Source organism: Palaemon carinicauda, chromosome 6, assembly GCF_036898095.1.
Source record: "Palaemon carinicauda isolate YSFRI2023 chromosome 6, ASM3689809v2, whole genome shotgun sequence".
In the NCBI taxonomy this organism is placed as follows: Eukaryota; Metazoa; Arthropoda; class Malacostraca; order Decapoda; family Palaemonidae; genus Palaemon; species Palaemon carinicauda.
In genome coordinates, this window is record NC_090730.1 from 154,784,272 (window position 1) to 154,799,710 (window position 15,439).

General features: G+C 42.0%; 1 protein-coding gene across 1 annotated transcript in view; it reads left to right on the forward strand.

Annotated features, from left to right (window-relative positions):
• Nucleotides 1–15,439, forward strand: part of ND-75 (NADH dehydrogenase (ubiquinone) 75 kDa subunit) — an 85,674-nt gene that overhangs the window by 49,033 nt on the left and 21,202 nt on the right. The window contains exons 4-9 of the mRNA XM_068375595.1: nt 673–831; nt 5,926–6,069; nt 6,539–6,676; nt 6,784–6,918; nt 7,258–7,447; nt 7,757–7,836. Of these exons, the coding sequence (XP_068231696.1) occupies nt 673–831; nt 5,926–6,069; nt 6,539–6,676; nt 6,784–6,918; nt 7,258–7,447; nt 7,757–7,836 (846 nt within the window). The remainder of the gene's footprint in view (nt 1–672; nt 832–5,925; nt 6,070–6,538; nt 6,677–6,783; nt 6,919–7,257; nt 7,448–7,756; nt 7,837–15,439) is intronic.

The window sequence follows — 15,439 nt, forward strand, 5'->3', positions numbered from 1 at the left end:
CAGAGTAATGGTTCAAGTCGACTTCCTTACCAGGTACTTATTTATTTTATGTTTGTTATTTTGAATAACTGCTAAAATGAAATACGGGATACTTAGCTTCTTTGTTAACATGTATGCTGGTCTCCACCCACCACCCTGGGTGTGAATCAGCTACATGATCATCGGGTAAGATTAATATTGAAAAATGTTATTTTCATTAGTAAAATAAATTTTTGAATATACTTACCCGATGATCATGAATTTAAGGACCCTCCCTTCCTCCCCATAGAGAACCAGTGGACCGAGGAGAAAATTGAGTTCTTGTTGACAAGAAGTACTTGAGTACCTACTCACAGATGGCGCTGTTGTGTACACCCCCACCTGTATAGCGATCGCTGGCGTATCCCGACCGTAGATTTCTGTCGGGCAACGGAGTTGACAGCTACATGATCATCGGGTAAGTATATTCAAAAATTTATTTTACTAATGAAAATAACATATTTTAGAATTTGTGATATTTAAAGATGAATTTCCAACTTAAGCATATACTCTATTGGAATCTGAAAGTGACAAAAATCAAATTTCAAAATTGTTGTCGGTAACATTGTCTTCAAAATTTGTCAGTCGAATTATCATTACATTGCGTACCTAATTTTTTTATCGCTATTAATTCAGCAATTTTATGTATTCCAGCCTGTAGCTGCTTGTGCAATGCCTGTTATGAAGGGATGGCGCATCAAGACTGACAGCGATATGACTCGTAAAGCCAGAGAGGGTGTAATGGAATTTTTGCTCATCAATCATCCTTTAGACTGTCCCATTTGTGACCAAGGTGGAGAATGTGATTTACAGGTAAGTTTATCTAAATAATTCCACACAAAATTGTTTAAGTTTATTCCTATATTTTGAGAACAAGAAAATTTTACCTTTGGTTTTGGAGTATGTATAATTGTGGAATATTTTAGTTACACGAAACTTCAATAATATGGAAAACTTTGAGATCTTGTAGCTTTTTTATGTTTTTCAAGAATCTTTTATATATAGTATCTAAGAGTATAAATTGTATGATGGTTATTTATAATGGAAAAGCTCTAAGGTAGTGCAAAATTACAATTTCATTTGTAAATGAGTCTTTGAAAATAAACTCAACTTGAAAGAAAAGACACTTTCCTGAGCAACAGTTGGCTTTAGCCCATCCTTATTTGGTCTACAGCACTGTCGAAGTTCTATGTCAGAGGGATATTTAGACCAGATACGGTAGTTTACCAGTTCTTCTTCACCCAAGGGGTTAACTACTATACTGCAATTGTTCAGTGGCTACTTTCCTCTTGGTAAGGGTAGAAGAGACTCTTTAGCTATGGTAAGCAGCTCTCCTAGGAGGACACACTAAAATCAAACCATTGTTCTCTAGTCTTGGGTAGTGCCATAGCCTCTATACCATGGTCTTCCACTGTCTTGGGTTAGAGTTCTCTTGCTTGAGGGTACACTCGGGCACACCATTCTATCTAATTTCTCTTCTTGTTTTGTTAAATTTTTTATAGTTTATAAAGGAAATGTTTATTTTCATGTTATTGTTCTTAAAATATTTTATTTTTCCGTGTTTCATGGGTAAGAGTGGCAAATGGAAGAGTAGTAGAAAGGGCATTAATGGATTATATGTTGGTAACTAAAAGAATGTTTGGAAGATTGAAAGACGTGCACGTGTATAGGGGTATGGCTAACGGTATGTCTGATCATTTTTTGGTGGAAGGAAAATTAGTTGTAGCAAAAGAGTGGGGGAATAGAGTAGGTGGATGTAAAAGGGAGGTAGTGAGGATTGAAGAGCTAATAAAACCGGGAGTAAAAAGTAAATATCAGGAAAGGTTGAAAATGGCATATGATGAGGTGAGAGTAAGAGAAACTGGTAATTTAGAGGAGGAGTGGAAGTTAGTAAGAGAAAATTTTGTTGGGATTGCAAGTGATGTATGTGGTAAGAAGGTTGTTGGAGGCAGCATGAGGAAGGGCAGTGAATGGTGGAATGAAGGAGTGAAGGTGAAAGTGGAAGAGAAAAAGAGGGCTTTTGAAGAATGGCTGCAGAGTAATAGTATAGAGAAGTATGAAAAATATAGAGAGAAAAAGGTGGAAGTAAAGCGCAAGGTACGTGAGGCAAAGAGGGCAGCTGACCTGAGGTGGGGTCAGGGATTGGGTCAGTCATATGAAGAGAATAAGAAGAAGTTTTGGAAAGAAGTGAAGAGAGTAAGGAAGGCTGGCGCAAGAATTGAAGAGACAGTGAAAGATGGAAATGGAAGGTTGTTAAAAGGAGAGGAGGCAAGGAAAAAGTGGGCGGAATATTTTGAAAGTTTGCTGAATGTTGAGGATAATAGGGAGGCAGATATAATTGCTGTTCCAGGTGTTGAGGTGCCAGTGATGGGAGATGAGAATGAGAGAGAGATAACAATAGATGAAGTGAGGAGAGCACTAGATGAAACGAGAGTAGGAAAAGCATCTGGTATGGATGGTGTGAAAGCTGAGATGTTGAAGGAAGGGGGTGTGACTGTACTTGAATGGTTGGTGAGATTGTTTAATATGTGTTTTGTGTTGTCAATGGTACCAGTAGATTGGGTTTGTGCATGTATTGTACCACTATATAAGGGTAAGGGAGATGTGCATGAGTGTTGTAATTCAAGAGGTATTAGTTTGTTGAGTGTAGTTGGAAAAGTGTATGGTAGAGTATTGATTAATAGGATTAAGGATAAAACAGAGAATGCAATCTTGGAAGTACAGGGTGGTTTTAGAAGAGGTAGGGGTTGTATGAATCAGATTTTTACAGTTAGGCAGATATGCGAGAAATATTTAGCAAAAGGTAAGGAGGTGTATGTTGCGTTTATGGATCTGGAGAAAGCATATGATAGAGTTGATAGGGAAGCAATGTGGAATGTGATGAGGTTATATGGAGTTGGTGGAAGGTTGTTGCAAGCAGTGAAAAGTTTATACAAAGGTAGTAAAGCATGTGTTAGAATAAGAAATGAAGTGAGTGATTGGTTTCCGGTGAGAGTGGGGCTGAGACAGGGATGTGTGATGTCGCCGTGGTTGTTTAACTTGTATGTTGATGGAGTGGTGAGAGAGGTGAATGCTCGAGTGCTTGGACGAGGATTAAAACTGGTAGGCGAGAATGACCATGAATGGGAGGTAAATCAGTTGTTGTTTGCGGATGATACTGTACTGGTAGCAGACACAGAAGAGAAGCTTGACCGACTAGTGACAGAATTTGGAAGGGTGTGTGAGAGAAGGAAATTGAGAGTCAATGTGGGTAAGAGTAAGGTTATGAGATGTACGAGAAGGGAAGGTGGTGCAAGGTTGAATGTCATGTTGAATGGAGAGTTACTTGAGGAGGTGGATCAGTTTAAGTACTTGGGGTCTATTGTTGCAGCAAATGGTGGAGTGGAAGCAGATGTACGTCAGAGAGTGAATGAAGGTTGCAAAGTGTTGGGGGCAGTTAAGGGAGTAGTAAAAAATAGAGGGTTGGGCATGAATGTAAAGAGAGTTCTGTATGAGAAAGTGATTGTACCGACTGTGATGTATGGATCGGAGTCGTGGGGAATGAAAGTGATGGAGAGACAGAAATTGAATGTGTTTGAGATGAAGTGTCTAAGGAGTATGGCTGGTGTATCTCGAGTAGATAGGGTTAGGAACGAAGTGGTGAGGGAGAGAACGGGTGTAAGAAATGAGTTAGCGGCTAGAGTGGATATGAATGTGTTGAGGTGGTTTGGCCATGTTGAGAGAATGGAAAATGGTTGTCTGCTAAAGAAGGTGATGAATGCAAGAGTTGATGGGAGAAGTACAAGAGGAAGGCCAAGGTTTGGGTGGATGGATGGTGTGAAGAAAGCTCTGGGTGATAGGATAGATGTGAGAGAGGCAAGAGAGCGTGCTAGAAATAGGAATGAATGGCGAGCGATTGTGACGCAGTTCCAGTAGGCCCTGCTGCTTCCTCCGGTGCCTTAGATGACCGCGGAGGTAGCAGCAGTAGGGGAGTCAGCAGTATGAAGCTTCATCTGTGGTGGAAATGTGGGAGGTTGGGCTGTGGCACCCTAGCAGTACCAGCTGAACTCGGCTGAGTCCCTGATTAGGCTGAAGGAACATAGAGAGTAGAGGTCCCCTTTTTGTTTTGTTTCATTGTTGGTGTCGGCTACCCCCCAAAATTGGGGGAAGTGCCTTGGTATATGGATGGATGGATTTCCTCACTGGGCTATTTTCCCTGTTGGGGCCCCTGGGCTTATAGCATCCTGCTTTTCCAACAAGGGTTGTAGCTTATCAAGTAATAATAATACCGACATAAGAGGTTCAAATTCTTTGGAGAGGTTTTGACTGGGGGTCCCTTCACTTTTTTGTCTTTCAGCTAGATGATGTCTTTAAGCTCTCAACTTACAGGACAAGCACATTCTTCTGCTTTCTGTATTTGAAAGACAAATGCCAGATAAAGGGATCCCTTGTGGAGCTTGAGGCACCAGAAACTCCTAGTAGGAAAAAAAAATCATTAGAGAACATGGAAGAAATAAACCAGCCCTATTTAACATAGTCTGAAACTCTACTTTTAGGCTTTTCTAAATAATTATAGTAAAGTAAAAGTAAAGATGTTTACAACTATTTGATAGAAATTGAGATAGGGTGAAAAGAAATATGGGAAAATTATCACATCTTGGTTCTGGAGGGATGTCTCAAAGGACCTTTTAATTCCATCAACCGTATTGCACTCTAGGTGCACTGTATGCATGGTATTCCTGGTCCCAGTGCTGAACCAGATTCTATACACAAATCCAACTAGCTCAGCTCAGTTGTAGTACAGTACAATACCGGTATTTAAGAAATCTTGGTTCTCCTTTATCCCTTGCCACTTCCTGCTAGCTGCTCTTGTCCTAAAAAGCTATCATGTGAGCTTGCTCCTCTATTCAAGAGTAAAACTTTTCCATCAAAGCATAGGTTCACGTGCTGAACTCTTCTCCCTTGTTCTTTAGTCTGTTAAATATATTTAAAAATTAACGTATTGGAAAATCAGACAACTTTACTGTCATCTACTTAATGTCACTAAACAGTACCTTGACAAGTTTTCATAAAGGTTTTTGTTGGCAATTGGGTATAGTATGATAGTTTACCTCTCTATCCCACTTTTGACATACTCGCTTTTCATCCATTTCATATCGAGTCATTGGATATCATGAAGTTGTTTAAAGTAATCCTACCTGGGAGGGGATTGGATATTTAAGCCCTCTCCAGTTCCTGTACTAGTTTCAGACAAGTAATCCTGATACACTTTCCATACTTTAGAACAGCCCAGCCTTATTACATGTACAGTGTTAGCAATTTATAAGTAATTAACATTATTTGAAATCTTGCATCCTTCGATATGTTTCTTTAAGTTATACTCCATCTGGTGTAGCCTTCTGCTACAAATTTATTTTAAAATAAGCAGGTATAATGCATTGGTTAGTTAGTATTTCCATCAATACTTCATAAAGGGTTTTTAAAATGTTTCATAGAATGCAATGTGGTTCCTTTTTTATTCATTTGAATGTCAGGCTTCTTTGTAGGAGACCCCTTTCTTGTTAGTAGATTCTGAAAGTCTGCTCTTGAAGTTTTTTTTTTCATATAAGAGCAGTAATTAGTAACATGGCCAAGTGTTGTAAGAAATCTTGTGAAAATATTAATGATTTCAAATGAAGTTTGTAAGAGGAAAGGGGTGGGATATATTTTTGGGTTTTCCAAAAGTTTATATAATACTCTAAAGTTGAGGAATTTTTTAAACTTTAAATGTGACACTTCTATGTTTTTGTTTGTTTGTGATAGTTTAATCAGAACACTAGGTAAAATATCATGGTACCTACAGACTCCTTAACTAATACATGTATCATTTAATATGAAATGTTTAAATAATGACATTGGGGTGAATTTTAAATCTTATTTTAATTTCAGGACCAGAGTATGTCGTTTGGATCTGATCGCTCCCGCTTTTTAGACAAGAAACGAGCAGTAGAAGACAAAAATATTGGCCCCTTGGTGAAGACTATAATGACCCGTTGCATCCATTGCACACGTTGTGTTCGATTTGCATCAGAGGTACTCTACCCAGTTTAGATTTGTAGTTTTTCCACCTTTTACATTCCTAGAATATTTAAAGTCAAGGTTTTAAAGTTATTTTATTTTAATTGTGCAGCAAAATACTTAAGATTAGTTTACCACTGAATTCATACTATTTTGTGCAGTATGGTACCAGTGAAAAGAAAGTTGCTATACTTTATTATAAAAAATAAATAAAAGAATCAAGTAAAGCATTCTTATTGGAAATTTACTGGTCATTATTAGAGTTCCTTGTCTGATATGACTTATAATCACAAATTTACAAATTAATATATTGAATGATGAAATTTTGGGCTGGCTCTTGTTGTCATGCCTTGTTTTAAAAAAGGAAGTCATCAGTTGCCTTCGAGTAGAAATTTCATATTTTATATCCTTAGGGAAAGCAACCATCAAACTAAAATTTCGAGATCATTTGTAAAGGTAAAAAGATGTTGCCTTTTATTTAAAGATTGCAGGTGTAGAGGACCTTGGAACAACAGGCAGAGGCCATGACATGCAAATTGGAACATACGTTGAGAAGATGCTGATGTCAGAGCTGTCTGGCAATGTCATTGATCTTTGCCCCGTAGGAGCCCTTACTTCCAAAGTAAGATTTCTTATACTTTATTTTTATTTTAGTATCGTCAGTATTTCCATTTTTTATATATTTTTTTATAGATATTTTGCTGTTATATAAATGATTTTGTATTTCAGCCTTACGCTTTTACTGCAAGGCCATGGGAAGTTCGTCGTACGGATTCCATTGATGTCTTAGATGCTCTAGGGTCAAACATTGTTGTGAATCACCGAACTGGAGAAGTTTTGAGAATTTTGCCACAAACTAATGAGGTAAGCCTAGAGACAAAAAAATATAGGGTTTCACTAATTGTATGATGAAATATATTAGATGAAATTTTAAGGGTTACATATGTGAGTATATTAGGTAATATGGTAGAAATTCCCAGTACTCTTACATACAAGAAAGTACAGTTAACAATACTATAAGACATTAGGAAATTTGCAGTGACATTTAAAAACAAAAACGATATACAGTACTTGTAAGTCTTTATTAGTCGGATCCTTTTACCAACTTGGAGTGGTGTTTTAGGTGCTGTAAATTTGGTTTACACCATTTTCAAGAGTACTTTGATTGAAACTACCATTTTCTAAAGGGTTACTGACTTTCAGGAAATTAATGAAGAATGGTTGTCAGATAAGTCACGTTTCTCATATGATGGACTAAAAAGACAACGATTGGTTCACCCCATGGTCAAAGATTCTAATGGGGACCTTCGACCTTGTGAATGGGAAGATGCCCTTATTGTGGCTGCCAAGGCTCTTCAAGCAGCTAATGGGTCTGTTGCAGCTGTTGCTGGAGGTTAGTATAACTTCTTCAATGTGGAAGGGTTGTAACTCAAATTTTGTCATTTTTCCTTTATTAAATTTCAATATTTTAATCAATTTGATCATCTGAATTAAAGAAAATATCTAGTAATGGCTCCTAAAGTTTTGATGGGGTTATTTTGTTCCACCAGAGCACCTTTGTTAATTTCGCATCACGGAAAGAGAATTGAACAAGCATACCAATTAAGGAAATCCTTGGTTTCTTGGTTTTTTACTTATTTTTCCCTTATAAGATGAGATCTTGCTTTTTAACAAATGTTTTCTATTTTTATTATTCCTGTAGGACTTGCTGATGCAGAGTCTCTTATTGCACTCAAGGATATGGTCAACAAGCTTGGAGGTGATAATGTATGCACAGAAGAGGTGAGTCATAGCCCTTAAAAGTATTTTGTGTTCATGTAAGATAGTCATTTCGTAAGTGCCTTTTTTCACTCCATTTTGGCAAGCATGCCACATTACATTTTTCTCTTTGTTACCTTTGTGTGTTACTGCTGGAACTGGGCAGAAAGACTGATATCAAGGGACTTCAATATCTGACTTGTCAGTCTTTTAGTGCTCTTCTAAGATTTTAAAGCAGCACCAACCTATAACTCAGCTGGGTATGACTGCTTTTTCAGTATTTTGCATTAGCCCTCCTTTGTTTTGTAATTTACTTAATTTCGTAGTTTTTTTCTTTTTCAATTGTGTAGCATATATTACCTTGTGTATCCTCATGTGAAGTTTATATGCTAAAGTTTGTTTTCTGCTGTATACAGGGTGCTCATAAAGTAACTTTAAAATTAAAAAATATATTATAAAAGCAATTGAAAAGACAAATATGTGGAAATTATTACAAAATGAGGAGTATATATCAAGAGATTTTTTTGCCTAATTTAATACAGTACACCTCTTTATGGACACCATTAGTTGCATGAAGTACATGAAGTTGATATTCGATTTTTTACCATGTTCCCTGTAGCATAGCCTCACTGGTGGTTTCCATGGTATCAGTGATGTTTGATATGTGCTATCTTTAACGTATCCCCATAAAAAGAAGTCCAAGGGGGGGAGGTGATATCTGGTAAACAAGGTGGCCAGGAAATTTGTCCATCCCTTTCAATCTACTGGTCTAGAAATTTTTTATTTAGGAAAGCATGAACATGCAGTCCCTAATGTGGTGGTGCATTATCTTGCTGGAAAATGATGATTGGTTGAAGGTCATTAAGTAGTTGTGCCACAAATTCAGTGAAAGGGTTAAGTAGAAAAATAGACCTGTGATTTGATTGCACATGCACTGCACATTCACCTTTGGACTATCTTAATAAAATTCTATTGTAACATGGCGATATTCTGATCCCCAGGATCTTATGTTGTGTTTTCAGTATCCTTAAAACATGAAAGAATGCCTCATCACTAAAACAAACTCAATGAAAAGTGTTTCATCCTCTGAAATTCACTCCAACCTGTTGACTGTTACCTTTTTTGTCTTGATTTATTAACCCTTTTACCCCCAGGCTATTTGGAAATTTCCAACCCTTAACCCCCAGGGTTATTTTTTTCCCAGCACATTTTGTAGTATATTTTTTTCAAATTGCTCTAATAGCCTTAATTTTTGTCATAGAGAGGTCAGGTTGGTCTCATTCTCTTGGAAAATGCCTGAATTTTCTCAAAAAATTATCAAAAATATGAAAAAAAAAAAATTTCATAGCATTTTTTTGCAAGGACGTACCGGTACGTCCATGGGGGTAAAGGGATGGCTTTTGTGAAACGTACCAGTACATCCTTTGGGGGTAAAAGGGTTAATTGGCTCAAGCTCCTGTATGTGTTTGACTTTGTAAGCATACAATTGCTAGTTCTTGTGTAGGACTTTGTGCACTGTTGAATTTGGTAGCTATAAGTGTCTGGCAGGAGTACTGATGGACTTTGTAGGAAAACGATCAAAGGCTTTTCACAATTGATGTTTTCCTCAAATGTTCTTGATTGTACATTCCCCCTATATCCAACACTGTCTCTCTCTGTTTCCATAAACTTCTTGTGCCATGCACGAATTGACGGGTCTCTTTCATACTTAGTTTTGTAGTTGCATATCTGATTTAGTTTCAAGAAACTATGACACACATGCCTTTCCAAAGGAGTAGCCTTTTTTAAGGGGTTCATTTGACAGTACCTTTTTCATCAACAGAGTACCTGAAAAATTGCAAATGCAATGTGATTAAAACTTTGATAACTGCTTAGTACATAAAACATATCTAATTAAGATATCAATAGCTGCTGTAATATATTTTTTCAATTGTAAAGAGTCTTTATGGACACCCTGAACTTTTAAATAGTTTTAATGGCCCCAAACTTTTAAATAGTTTTAATGATCTTGATTTACACTTCTTTTATTAATGTATATTGATTTCTCTTTTTCCTATGCTTTATATTGGCATGGAATTACTTTGAAGTTGTTTTTGTGACAATATTTATAATGCTTAAAATGACCTCACATTCACATTTCAAGACACTTACCTGAAGGATTTTTTCAATATTAAACTTACCCGATAATCATGTAGCTGTCAACTCCGTTGCCCGACAGAATTCTACGGGAGGGATACGCCAGCTATCACTATACTAGAAGGGGGTGTACTCACCAGCGCCACCTGTGGCCAGGTACTACAGTACTTCTTGTTGACACCTCCTCAATTTTTCCTCTGTCGTGCTTCCGGCAAGACGTTCTGGGATACGCTTATGATCTTGGAGTATTTTCACGGCTTTTGGTGAAGTATTTCTCTCAGATTTCGGCTGTCGCTTTACTGGAAAACTTCTATATTAGCTTAGATAGCTATTATTTAGTTCTGATTAATGGCTAACTCTTTGATTCAAGATGTCTGACATTTCACAAGCCCCACCCCATAGACGATGTAGGTCTTGTAATAGGCGTATTCCGAAGGCCTCGGTAGATCCTCACACCGCTTGTTCTGACTGTAGGGAAAGACCCTGTCAGTTGGAAGATCGATGTGAGGAATGCGCCGGACTTTCGGAACTTGAATTTGTCCGATTTCTTAAATATTCAACCAAGTTAGAGAGAGAGAGAGTTAGGAGGAGTTCTTCTCGCTCTTCACTTTTTTCCTCACCTCATGATCCCCTACCTTTTCCTCCCCCTGTAGTGGCTACCCCCGAACCTACTATTTGCCCTCAACCTGATATGTCTGTTGTTTTGCGTGCCATTCAGGCTTTAGGTGACAAAGTGGAATCGGTGGTTAGTGATCATAAGTCTCTTATGGCCGAAGTCAAGGAACTTAAGGTCAAGAGTGCAGTGGGGGGTAATAGTGCCAGTGCTGTGACAAGTGCTAGTGTCAGTGCAGTGCCAAGTGCTAGTGTCAGTGTCAGTGTGGTGCGTGAGGGTACTTCTGTGCGTGCCAGTCGTCCTCCCAGTCCGGGACCTCTTGCAAGCTCCCAAGCCCAGGGGAGAAGCAATGTCGAAGGGCAAAAGGGTTCGGCAGGCCTTGATCGGCGCACAGAAGTATCCTCGGTGGTTGCGGGCGTGTCTTCCAGAGACCGTCACTCCCACCCGCAGACGATTGAGCCCGTCTTTTACTCGTCTGCTGAAGAATTGTCAGGGAGAAAACGTTGGACTCAGGTCTCAAGACCTATCAAACGCAAAGTCCAGACCTCAAGAGCTCTACAACCTGGCTGCAGTCATTGGATCAGCTCTGACTCGCCGCAGTCATCAGTTGACTGCACACCTCCTAAGAGGAGTAAGGTGCTGCCGCAACAGATCTCTTCTGTTAAGGCTTTGCCTCAGCAGACCTTAGTGTCTGCCGACCCCAAGTTGACTCTACTGCAGTCCATGCAGTCACAACTTGCGGTCTTAATGCGTGAGTGTCAGGCTGAGAAGGTTACACCTCCTCCTGCGATCGCTCCGCCTAACCGCAGTCCTGTCTGCCAGGCGTACGATGTTGAGGCTCCTCAGGATACCTTACCACGTACTTAGTTGCCAGTTTCCAGCGGTGTGCAGCTTCCTCCGCCTTCCTTAAGGCAACCTCAGCAATGGGAACAGGAAGCTTATACCTTACTTCCTCCGCTTCCACTTGCGGTTCCACCAGTGAGGCAACACTCTCTTGAGGTACAACAACCTCTCCCATCCATGAGGCAGACACCTCAGCTCTCGCTGCAGCGACCTCAACCCTCCTCAAGGCGAGAGCCTCAACACCTTAGCCTTGCGCCTCAGGAACCTCAACTCGCGAGACAAGAACTGCGTTCTGCGCAGCCTCTACCTCAACTCTCGCAGCTCACACCTCAGGAACCTCAACTCGTTCCTCAGGAACCTGCTACTGCGCATCCGCTAACCTTACAGCAAGCGCAACTCTTGAGTCAAGACACTCATGCCAGGAGTCAGCCTCCTCAACCCATGCGCCTACCTTCTGCTACTCCTTTTGACCAGCCTTTGCAGCCTGAACCTCAGGTTTTGCCTCAGCAACAGAAACTTGAGGATGTAACCACAAGCGTTTTTGCTCCCGCTCGTGCAGATTCTGCTGTTCAGCATACCTTACCTCTCACTTCGCTACACTCTGGTGATGAGGTTTCTGATGATGAGGCTGCACACCTGGATCCCTCATCAGACGTGGAAGATTCCAAGTCTTCTCCTCCTCCTATTGACTTTCGTAAGGTCCTGGCTCTTTTCAGAGAGGTATACCCAGACCATTTTGTCTCTGCTACCCCCCGCTCTCCGCCATCTGAGTTTTCGCTGGGCATGCAGCCAGCCAAGTCAACTTATACTAAGCTCGTCTTTGCAAGGTCCTCTAAGAGAGCTCTAAGAATTTTAGGGGAGTGGTTGCAGTCTAAACAGCAAATAGGAAAGACTTCCTTTATGTTCCCACCGACTAAGCTCACTTCTAAAGCGGGCGTTTGGTATGCCACACGAGAGGAACCAGGCTTGGGAGTACCTGCCTCTGCCCAGGCTGACTTCTCAAGTTTGGTAGACTCTCCTCGTAGAACAGCAATGAGGCGCTCTAAGGTTTGCTGGACCTTCTCCGATCTAGATCACTTCCTAAAGGGTGTATTTAGAGCCTTTGAGATGTTCAATTTCCTAGACTGGTGCCTGGGGGCCCTTAGCAAGAAGACCTCCCCTGCGGACAAGGACTCAGCCATGCTCTTAATGTCCTGCATGGATAAAGCTATTAGGGATGGATCTGGCGAGCTTGCTTCAATGTTTGTGTCAGGAGTGCTTAAGAAAAGGGAGCAGCTTTGTTCCTTCCTTTCTTCCAGCATCACACCTTGTCAAAGGTCTCAACTCCTTTTCGCTCCGCTCTCTAAGTTCTTGTTTCCCGAAGAGCTTGTTAAGGACTTGTCTGCGGCCCTGATTCAAAAGGACACCCATGATCTTGTGGCCTCTTCAGCTCGTAAGACTAAGGTTGCTCCCTCAGTCCCCAGGACTTATCGCACCCCAGTGGCTGATACTCCTGCTACGAGGTTTATTCCGCCCTTTCGTGGTAGAGCCCCCAGCCGAGGAAGCTCCCGTCCAGACTCTTCCAGGAGCAAGTCTAGGAAAGGTTCCAAGACTTCAAAAGGCAAACACTGACTCTCCTCCTCTCCAGACAGCAGTAGGAGCCAGACTCAAGATCTTCTGGCAAGCCTGGGAAAAGAGAGGTGCAGACGCCCAGTCTGTCAGTTGGCTGAGGGAGGGTTACAGGATACCATTCTGCCGCAAACCCCCTCTGACCACTTCTCCCATCAACCTCTCTCCCAACTACAAGGAAAAGGACAAGAGGCTAGCGTTGCACCAGGAGGTGTCGCTCCTGTTACAGAAGAAGGCAGTGGTTATAGTCCGGGACCATCAATCCCCGGGCTTCTACAACCGTCTCTTTCTGGTGGCCAAGAAGACAGGAGGTTGGAGACCGGTGCTGGACGTCAGCGCGCTCAATGCTTATGTCACCAAGCAGACGTTCACTATGGAGACGACGAAGTCGGTCCTAGCAGCGGTCAGGCAGGAGGACTGGATGGTCTCGTTGGATCTGAAAGATGCTTACTTTCACGTTCCTATTCATCCAGACTCCCAACCTTTCCTGAGATTCGTTTTTGGAAAGGTTGTCTACCAATTCCAAGCCCTGTGTTTTGGCCTAAGCACAGCTCCTATGGTGTTTACGCATCTGATGAGGAATATAGCAAAATTCCTCCACTTATCGGACATCAGAGCCTCCCTTTATTTAGACGACTGGCTGTTGAGAGCCTCCACGAGTCGTCGCTGTCTGGAGAGTCTCAACTGGACTTTGGACTTGATCAAAGAACTGGGTCTGTTAGTCAATTTAGAAAAGTCTCAGCTCATTCCCTCCCAATCCATTGTGTACCTGGGAATGGAGATTCGGAGTCAGGATTTTCGGGCTTTTCCATCGGCCCCAAGGATAAGCCAAGCCCTAGATTGCATCCTGAGCATGCTGAAGAGGAGCAGTTGCTCGGTGAGACAGTGGATGAGTCTCACAGGGACCCTTTCATCGTTGGCCCTGTTCGTCGAGCTAGGGAGACTCCACCTCCGCCCTCTCCAATTCCATCTAGCAGCTCATTGGGACAAGGGTTTGACGCTCGAAGCAGTCTCTATCCCGGTCACCAAAGAGATGAAGACCACTCTCTTGTGGTGGAAGACCAATCTCCTTCTCAGGGAGGGCCTATCGCTGGCGATTCAGACCCCCAATCTTCATCTCTTCTCGGATGCATCGGACTCGGGCTGGGGCGCGACCTTGAACGGACAGGAGTGCTCGGGAACGTGGAACGAGGAACAGGAAACGCTCCACATCAACTGCAAGGAGCTACTAGCAGTTCATTTAGCCCTATTGAACTTCAAGTCCCTCCTGCTAGGCAAGGTGGTGGAGGTGAACTCCGACAACACCACAGCCTTGGCTTACATCTCCAAGCAAGGAGGGACCCATTCGAGGAGCCTATACGAGATAGCAAGGGACCTCCTCATTTGGTCAAGAAGTCTAAACCTCACCCTAGTTACGAGGTTCATTCAGGGCAACATGAACGTCTCAGCAGATCGCCTAAGCAGAAGGGATCAGGTCATCCCCACGGAATGGACCCTCCACAAGAGCGTGTGCAACAGACTTTGGACCTTGTGGGGTCAGCCGACAATAGATCTTTTTGCCACCTCCATGACCAAGAGACTTCCTTTGTACTGTTCCCCAGTTCCAGACCCAGCAGCAGTTCATGTGGATGCTTTTCTGCTGAATTGGTCCCATCTCGACCTTTACGCATTCCCACCGTTCAAGATCATAAACAAAGTCCTGCAGAAGTTCATCTCGCACGAAGGGACACGGCTGACGCTGGTTGCTCCCCTTTGGCCTGCAAGAGAATGGTTCACAGAGGTACTACAATGGCTGGTCGACGTCCCCAGGACTCTCCCTCTAAGAGTGGACCTTCTACGTCAACCTCACGTAGACAGGTTGCACCCAAACCTCCACGCTCTTCGGCTGACTGCCTTCAGACTGTCGAAAGATTCGCTAGAGCTAGAGGCTTTTCGAAGGAGGCAGCCAGTGCGATTGCCAGAGCAAGGAGGGTATCCACTCGTAGAGTCTACCAATCCAAGTGGGAAGTCTTCCGGAGCTGGTGTAGAGCCAATGCAGTTTCCTCTACCAATACCTCTGTAACCCAAATAGCTGACTTCCTATTACATCTAAGGAATGAGAGATCCCTTTCAGCTCCTACGATTAAAGGGTACAGGAGTATGTTGGCTTCAGTTCTCCGCCACAGAGGTTTGGACCTTTCTTCCAACAAGGACCTTCAAGACATCCTTAAGTCTTTTGAGACTTCTAAAGAACGTCGTCTACCCACTCCAGGCTGGAATCTAGACGTAGTCTTAAGGTTCCTTATGTCACCTAGGTTCGAACCTCTTCAGTCAGCTTCCTTCAAGGACCTTACCCTCAAGACTCTTTTTCTCGTCTGCCTTGCAACAGCGAAAAGAGTCAGTGAGGTTCATGCCTTCAGCAAGAACATTGGGTTCACATCCGAATCT